Source organism: Fundulus heteroclitus, chromosome 12 (genome assembly GCF_011125445.2).
Source record: "Fundulus heteroclitus isolate FHET01 chromosome 12, MU-UCD_Fhet_4.1, whole genome shotgun sequence".
NCBI classification, from domain to species: Eukaryota; Metazoa; Chordata; class Actinopteri; order Cyprinodontiformes; family Fundulidae; genus Fundulus; species Fundulus heteroclitus.
In genome coordinates, this window is record NC_046372.1 from 24047587 (window position 1) to 24056265 (window position 8679).

Sequence of the window (8679 nt, forward strand, 5' to 3'; positions counted from 1 at the left end):
GTGTTCATATAAATTAACCATGATTATAATATTTGGCTGGTTTTGTCATTTAATGACTTTGAACATTAATTTGAAAGTAATAAATATCGATATTGGAGTCAGATGATACGCAGCCCTGGTAAATATTCCGTTTGTTCATCAGATGGTAAAGAGTTTACAGTGATTGGCTTTAAAAACCATCAGCGATTCCATCAGCGGAGGCGTCTCAGTGGGATTCAGGATGAACTCAGCAAACGGAGAATATATGATAACCGGACAGACGGTTAAGATTTAGAACGAATAAACACGTGGGAGATGTGTCAGAACCCGAGCAGGCAGAGGGAACGTCTTTTATTAATATAAAGCAGCAATACCTCAGAAATCAGAAATACCTCTGCAGGTTCTCCAACCCATTATCTAATGTCTGATGCACAAACATATCCCAGCATGCACTGGGCGGCATACGCCTCAAAACATCGCCGGCTCCAACTCCCACACAGACACACAAACGCATCGCGGCCAAGAGCCGGTCCTCCGTCTCCACAGGCGGCGAGCAGACGCGGGGAACGTCTGATGCGTCGCAGAGCTGCTGGCCGTGCACGGGCTGGAGAAATTCACGAGTAGATGAGAATCTGAGAGCGTGGAGAGGATCAGGAAAGCTGCCTCTGAACCCTCAGGACCTCAGCAGGGAACCCAGAGAGCACAGATGACCCCTAAAACGCCACATGGGCAACTCATCCACCCATGGAGGGGTCGGACACCCACAACGACTAAACTTAACTAAAAATAAGTTGATAATTTTCTTGAAATGAGTGTATTTGTACTTTATTTGAGTAGGTAAGTAAGATAATCTGCCAATGGAATAAGAGTTTTGCACTTAAAATAGGAACAACGCATCTCCATCAACTTATTTCAAGTGCATTATATCTAATTATCTTATTTTAGGGGTAAAATTACTCCTTCCATTGGCAGATAATCTTATTTACCTGCTCAATTTAATTTAAGTACAAATACACTAATTTCAAGAAAATTTTACTTATTTTTAGTTCTGTTTTTGCAGTGCATCTCACCAGCAACATCCTCCTGGCAGCTCATTCTGGAGGTCTACAGACGTATAAGTACAATGTTCTTCAACATGAGTGTATTTTTTTTTTCTCGTTTTGAGCAGGTAAATGAGATTATCTGCCAATGGAATGAGTGTTTGGACCCCTGAAATAAAACAATCAGATAAACTGCACTTGAAATAAGACGATGGAGACGAGTTGTTTGTTTAAAGTGCAAAAAAATATATATCTTATTTAGTTGGCAGATCATCTTATTTTCCTGCTGAAATCTAGAAAAAAGAAATACACTCACTGGATCTGGTTCTTTTGACCATTTCAGCTGTGACATCATTAGGGGAGGCTGATCATCTGCTATAACATAGAAAGTACTCCTGGGTCAATGTGAGCTTCTGTGCTTTCTGTGTCTCTGCTCTGTCTTCTCTAAGTGGTTCGAGGCAGATGAGCGTTCACACTGAGCCTGGTTCTGGTTCTGCTGGAGGTTCTCCTCCCTGTTAAAGGGGAGTTTTCCTCTCCACTGTCGCTTCGTGCATGCTCAGTATGAGGGATTGCTGCAAAGCCATCAACAATGCAGACGACTGTCCACTGTGGCTCTACGCTCTTTCAGGAGGAGTGAATGCTGCTTGGAGAGACTTGATGCAACCTGCTGGGTTTCCTTAGAGAGGAAACTTTCTCACCAACCTGGAGGATCTGATGGAGTCTGACTTTGCAAAAAACTTTAAAATGACATGCATCATGAATCGGCGCTATATAAATAAAATTTAACTGAATTGAATTGACCCTATAAGTCATGACATGACTGCAGAACCTGGAGGGACCACAGCTCCATCCTACCTTCACCGCTGTACAAGATGGGTTTAAATGTCCGTTAAATTGCTTTTTATTCTACATTTTTAATCAGAGGACTCCATTTATTTCATGTGTTGCTGGGTTTTCCTGTGAAGCAGCGGGCGTGTAAATGATGGCGCCTCGTTTTTCCACAGGCATCGTGACCAAAGAACCCGGGGAGGGACACGGAGGAACCTCGGAACAAAGATCCGGCGGAGATGAACCTGCTGCGGGGGACGGAGCCCCGACCAGAACCGGGCTTTGGGAACCCGCAAAAAAAAAATATAGGGCTGCTGGCTCCTTACCTGTTTCTCCAGCATGATCATTCTCTCCGTCTCATGACCTCCGTGGAGCGGCTCCGCCGTCAGACACACGCCGTCCCTGCCAGCATCTTCACGGGCGAACCAGAGGAAAACAAGGATGGAGGCGAAGATGAAGGTTATCGGTGCTCTCGGCTAGCTAGCGGCGCCGCTGGGAGGCTAGAACCCCGCTGGGATGGGCTCCGCTGGACCGGGACGTCTCCGACATGTCTTCACGTCAATAAATAAATAAACAAAAATCCTTGATTTATTGTTGTTTTGTGGATGAACCCAGCGGTGAAGGGAAGGGAGGGAGAGCAGAACCCAACCGCCGAGCTAAGGGGTCGCTAGCCGGGCTAGCGTTAGCCGGCTAATCCCGGAGAAAAATCACAATTCGGTTCGTCTCCTCGGAACCGCATCCATCGCCGCGCCGCTGCCTTCCAGTCACGCTCGAAAAAATCCGCGGCGGAGGCGTCCGCTGGACTCGGCTCGCCCCGACAATGCCTGACCGCGTACCGACATCCTGCTGAGGGGCTGGGGGCTGCGGTGGGGTCCGGGAGGAGGCAGAAGAAGAGACAGAAGAGATCCGAGCAGCGACGCTTTAATGGGGGGAGAGTCTCTGCGCTCCGGCCGCTGCTGCAGCTGCTGCTGCGGTCCGAGGAGTTACTGGGATTTACGATGCTCCTGAACGCATCATGATGTGAGCGTTCCGACGGCGATAATTGGCCAACTTCAACGCGTCTCCCTTCACTTTCTATTAGATTTAGTCAACCATTTATACATTTTATTATTGTATTATATTTTAGTTTTATTGTTTTTGATAATTCTTCACAAATACAGTATGTATACAAGCAACTAATAGAAAATAATAGAAATGTCATTTATCGTCCCACAGTGGGGGAAATTCTGACGTACCAGCAGCAAACGGCAAATTTACGACATAACAAAAATAAAAAACTATAAAATTATTAAAAACAGTATACTTAATTAAAAGTGTTTAAAGAAGTAGGGTGGTTTTAAAAAAGAAACGTGGAAATTGTGCATGTATAAGCCTAATTGTGGATAAAAACAAAAACAGACTATAAGAAAGAAAAAAACAAAAAGGATGGAAACATTGAGTTTGTTGGGAGCAGCGATGGTTCTAAAGTCTAACAGCTGCTGGGAGGAAGGATCTGTGATAACGCTGCTTAGATAAATAAAGATGCATCAATACGGTTTGACTTTTCTATCTATTTATTTCTCATTACTTTCTTTCCCTTTTCATTATTAGCTATTTTACCATGTGGTATATTATCCATTTGTTGTTATTTTATTTTGTATTTTATCTATTAATAATATTACCCGGTATTAATTTTGATAATTCTGTTGTTTGTCATGACGATAGATTTTATCACAAATATTTTGATCTTTTCATTGTGTTTAGAAGTTATTTAATTTTAAGTGTAAAATAAGGATTACAAAGAAAATTTTAATACTTTTAAATATTTATTTTTATGACTTTCTCCATGCCTAATCAAACAGATACTTATCTTTTTTGCTACCATTATCTTTTTTGGTTGATAATTTTCTTGTGTTTTAGACTCTAATGTTTTCTGTCTTATAATTTCTGTGAAGCATTTTGTTTTATACTTTGTTCTATGAAAACAGCAAATATATACATATACATACACATACATACAAATATGTTTAATCCCATTAATGTGAACTGTGGGATTCATACTAGGGTGTCCAAGTTTTAGAAATTATTCTTGAAAATATTATCAAATATTTGGAAACATTAAGGAGTCTATGGCAAACTCATTAATAGTGCATAATGTTTACTTTAAAGCTCCTGGTCTTCATAAAATGTTTCTTTTTTGGCTTTTTTTAGACAAAAGTATGTTGGGAATGTCCAAAAGAACCTGGAACCATACACAGTGGTGCAGGCAGGAGCTGCCAGAGTGATCCTCAGATTAAATGGAAACAAAGAAATGCTTTTTCAGCTGCTTGGCACTGGGTATTTTTGAAAATGATGTCACATGAACATAAACTTTAGGATTTTCTAATCCATAGAGAGCTTTCTTTTTTATAACATTAAGATGCCAAAAATGAATCACTGTTCTAAAGGAATCTTTGTCATTATGTTAATTAGAGACCCTTGTGCAAAAAAACAATAAGGACACTTGAGAAATGCTTAAAAGGTTTATAACACAAAAGAAAGAAGAGCCAGAGAAATGAAGCAAATACTCTTTTATAACAAAATAAACAAACATTACAATGCTGACACAAAAGGAACAAGAAACAGGACCAATATGGGAGAAACCATCAGGGAAACAGAGCAATAGAGTAAATGGTAGTTAAATGAAGAATGAAGAACAACAAGAGCCGTTGAGCAGATATACTGAGGGACAAGTGGAAAATGACATTGAATGTGATTTAATCATATGATAATGAGATACAGCTGGGGAGAAACTGAGGAAGGGGGACTAATTAACATGAACAGAGCTGAACAGAGATACAAAAAAATTAAACCAAGGGGGAGATCTGACAGAGACATAATAGAAAATAATACACAATCTACAAAACAAAGCACAAAATGAACTAAGAAACAAACTAAGAAAGGAACCAGGAAGGCAACACCTCATAACATGAAAAAAATTAAGACACAAGAAAAACCCAAGAACCTAATATTCATGGAACAAGACAATCATCCTTTCTTACATCTTAATAAACAGAGAGAAAATGCAGCAGTGCAATGAACTTTCAGAATAAAGCTCACAGATACTTGGAATAAAAGATTGTAGCTTAGACTATTATTAAATATGTTCCAGGGCTCTAACAGACTTAAAAGAAGAACTCTGATTTACTTTTCTGTATGGAAATGTTTTGTTGGCGTCTACAAAACAAATTAGAAAAGAAGAAGAGCACCCGCCAAAGTCAGTTGATTTGGGCAATGTTCCTTAATTCAGCTCCTGACTTCAACTGTAGATGGTATTTATTCAGAGTTCAGTTTCTGGAGGATTAAGGCTGGGTGTTGGAGCTATTTATTCCTGATTTCTTTATTCATTTGAATTTTGTTAGTTAATTCTTGAATGTATATATTTTTTTGTATTATTTACAACAATTATTGTCCTATTTATTTGTAGGTCAATAATTGTTGATTTTGTTTAATTTTTTGGTTTATTTATTTATTTATTTATTTATTTTTTGGACAGGAAGTGATGTGGGTTAGTCCACTTTTCTATAAGTATAGGGGCCTGGTAAGGGACCAGCAAGGCATTTGGGTTTGGGGCCTATGGTTTTTACCAGAGCAAGAGAGCAGAGTGTGATTGACAGAGTGAGAACAAAGGAAAGTTTGAAGTCTGTAATTGTGGCTGAAAGGAAACATAAATAAACCTTCCTGAACAATCAACAAATTTGGACATCACAGCTTCTTTTGCCTGCGTATGGAATCTGGACCCCAGTGCCTCTTAGTGGCTGGAGGAACTTTTATTGAAAGTTTGGTTTGACAAACAATTGCCACTACACTGGGTTCCTGAAATATTTTGTCTTCTCTGTTGTACTCTGGAGTCTAAATTTCTGGATTTCCAGTTGTAAACGTAACCTGTCTACATATACCTGCTTCAGCCATCTCATCCCTGCCAGAACGTTTCTTCTCGTCTCATCCAGTGTGATGTGCTTTGCCTCCACCAGTTCCTGTGTGCTCAGCCAGCTGGACTCTCCTGTTAAAGGTTGCCCATGTCTGCACGCTGCACTTCTGTCTGTTTCCCTGTGACTTCCAGCCGCTTGCTCTGCCCGTTCTGGTGGTTCCCTGGTCCACATCGCCTGGTCTGTCACTACTTGCATCTTCTGGTTCCCTGCTCATCCCTGCACCATCAGTCATTACTCATCTGCCTAGTCGGGTTCTGCTTGTCTGCCTCACCCGCCATTACTCATTCCATCAAAAATAAACCCTTTTAGGAGAATGTAACTCTGTGTCCAGCTGAATATCGGGATCACCAGTACTTACAATATGCGTGTGCGAACACGCCTCGTTTGTGTTTGAATGCATAAAACAGAAAGAGAAATGTTGTTTTTGCTTTGGGTCGCTTATACAGGACTGTCTCAGAAAAATATTAGGGTTGCTATTGAAGCATCCTGGGCATCCATAACACCTCAGCAATGCCACAGGCTGATTGCCTCCATGCCACGCCGCATTGATGCAGTAATCTGTGCAAAAGCATTCCCAACCAAGTACTGAGTGCATTAATGGACATTTTCAAATGTTTGATTTTGTTTTGCTGTTATAATTTTTATTTTTTTACTTAGTCTGAGGAAATATTCTAATATTTTGAGATAGGATTTTTGAGTTTTCTTCAGCTGTACACCATAATCAGCGATATTAAAACAATAAAAGGCTTGAGATATTTCAGTTGATTTGTAATGAATCCAGAATGTATGACATTTCATGTTTTTTAATTGCATTACAGAAAATAAAGAACTTTATCACAATATTCTAATTTTCTGAGACAGTCCTGTAGTATAGCAGGAGGATGCTGATCTGGAGGAATACACGCATCATCTGTGCTGTCCTATTTTCACTTCTGCACTGATGCTGTCAAACAGGATGCTTTTCAAACATTATTTCTTGTTTTGTGTCTGTATGTTACGTGTGAATTCTGAGCTCATGGAGATAAAATAATAAAACAAGATTTTTGATTCTTATAGAATAATACAATAACACAACAATGCTGCAATAACAATCATACTCAGTCTGCAGTATAGAGAACATATTTGAACACATTATAAACACATGGACAGATTGAGACAATAATGGAATAGTGCAACGAGAAGAGTGTGAAGGATGCAGGAGTTAATTATTGTTACCATTATTGTTATTATTATGTTCACATAGCAGGAGGAAGTGATGTCTAGGAGCACATACACATATAAACATACATGTTCAGTGTGATGAGTGCAGATAATGCTGAAATAAATAAGTATTACGGGTGTTATGTATGTGAGGTATGTGGATCTGGTATCTATGTACATCATGACAACGTGAACAGTAGGAACAGACCTGAAATACAGAATAATGGAAAATAGCTTATAGGTGGTAGCCAGTAAACAGCTGACCAAATAGAGACAGAGTTACTGGGTTATTTAGTAAAATGTATATTATTGGGTTATCATCTGCTTTTTTTATTTTTACTTGTTTGATGTAATGAAACAAGGGGCCTAAACTACTTAAATCTCTGTGTTCCTGCAATTTTAACAATATCAAAGAAAAGGTAAGCGTAAAGGTTATGCATTTGATTAAGATGACGTTATTAGTTAGTAAGAAAACTATAACGTGAAAATGGGAAAAGGAGGATGGAAAATTTGACGCCTGAGACTACAGCAAACACAAATGGAAGAAAACTGGGCAAAACTATTCAAAACCAAAGACGAAAAATAAAGAAGAAACTCAACACAATAAGAGAAGGACCGTTAGAAGAATCGCTTCCAAGCAAACGTTTTCCTGTTTTGTTTTATTTTATTTAATGCTGAATGTAAATTGATCGTGTGCTGAATTTGGAAACAAAAGAGGAGAATGATAAAAAAAAGGTAAATGAAAAAGGTTTTACTAAAGAAGCCGCAATAGAAAACATTCACTCAAAAGGAAACTATAGGGAAAGGCCTTGTATTTGAAATTCATCAGAGTTTATTCAGCTTATTTAGGTGTGGAATAGACATTCAGTTCTGTTGTGTACCAACATGAAGGAATGCGATGAAATGAAAGCTATAAGCTAAAAAGGCTTCGGGAAAGCAGATAACGGTTTAGATTCCATTTGGGAAACGGGAAGGTAAATCAATAAAAAGAAAGAAACAGAAATAGAAAAAACATTTGCAAAAACTGGATGCATATTTCTTTTTTTCTTCTGTGGGGAAAAAAAGAACAGGTTCCAATTTAATGACAAGAAAAATGATTCTAAAATAATTGCTGGTACTTTTTTGTCATTCTGTAGTTGGGATTCAATACAATTAGTGTATTAAAAAACAAAGAAGCTAAAACCTGCATTTGATATCATATCTATATTTAGACACATTAGTTTGTTCTCAATCTTTTACAGCTAAAATTATTAAGAGTCACTTTGTGTGGTCCAAAGAGCTGCAGGTTGCAGAACCCTGGACTAGACTAAGAATTGGCCACACCTACTTGAAGGAGCTTTTGTTTATACTAAGGAAGAGGAATAATGATATATGTGAAGGTTGTGGAGGAAGAGAAAATGTGGATCATGTTTTGATGAATTTCTATAAATATGAAACTGAAAGAGAGAAGATGAGGGAAGTAATTAGGGAAACAGGGAGAGAACGGAGCATTAAAGGGATATTAGGGACAGACGGGGATAGGGAGGATATCAGGGCAGTTAATAAAGCATTGTTTTTATTTTTTACATAACACAAAATAAAAAAAAAATAGAATATAGAAGGTGGAACCTTTAAAGCACACTCTTGTACAGTAGGTGCCCCTGTAAATTGTTTGCTATCCCACAAACAACGGAAAGACAGAA

General features: G+C 38.7%; 1 protein-coding gene across 1 annotated transcript in view; it reads right to left on the reverse strand.

Moving 5' to 3' along the window:
- The window catches only part of LOC105924144 (ral guanine nucleotide dissociation stimulator), a 75032-nt gene extending 72201 nt beyond the window's left edge, over positions 1-2831 (reverse strand). Inside the window, exon 1 of the mRNA XM_036144325.1 lies at positions 2174-2831. Coding sequence (XP_036000218.1) covers positions 2174-2194 — 21 coding nt within the window. The 5' untranslated portion in view covers positions 2195-2831. The remainder of the gene's footprint in view (positions 1-2173) is intronic.
- Positions 2832-8679: the final 5848 nt, after the last annotated feature.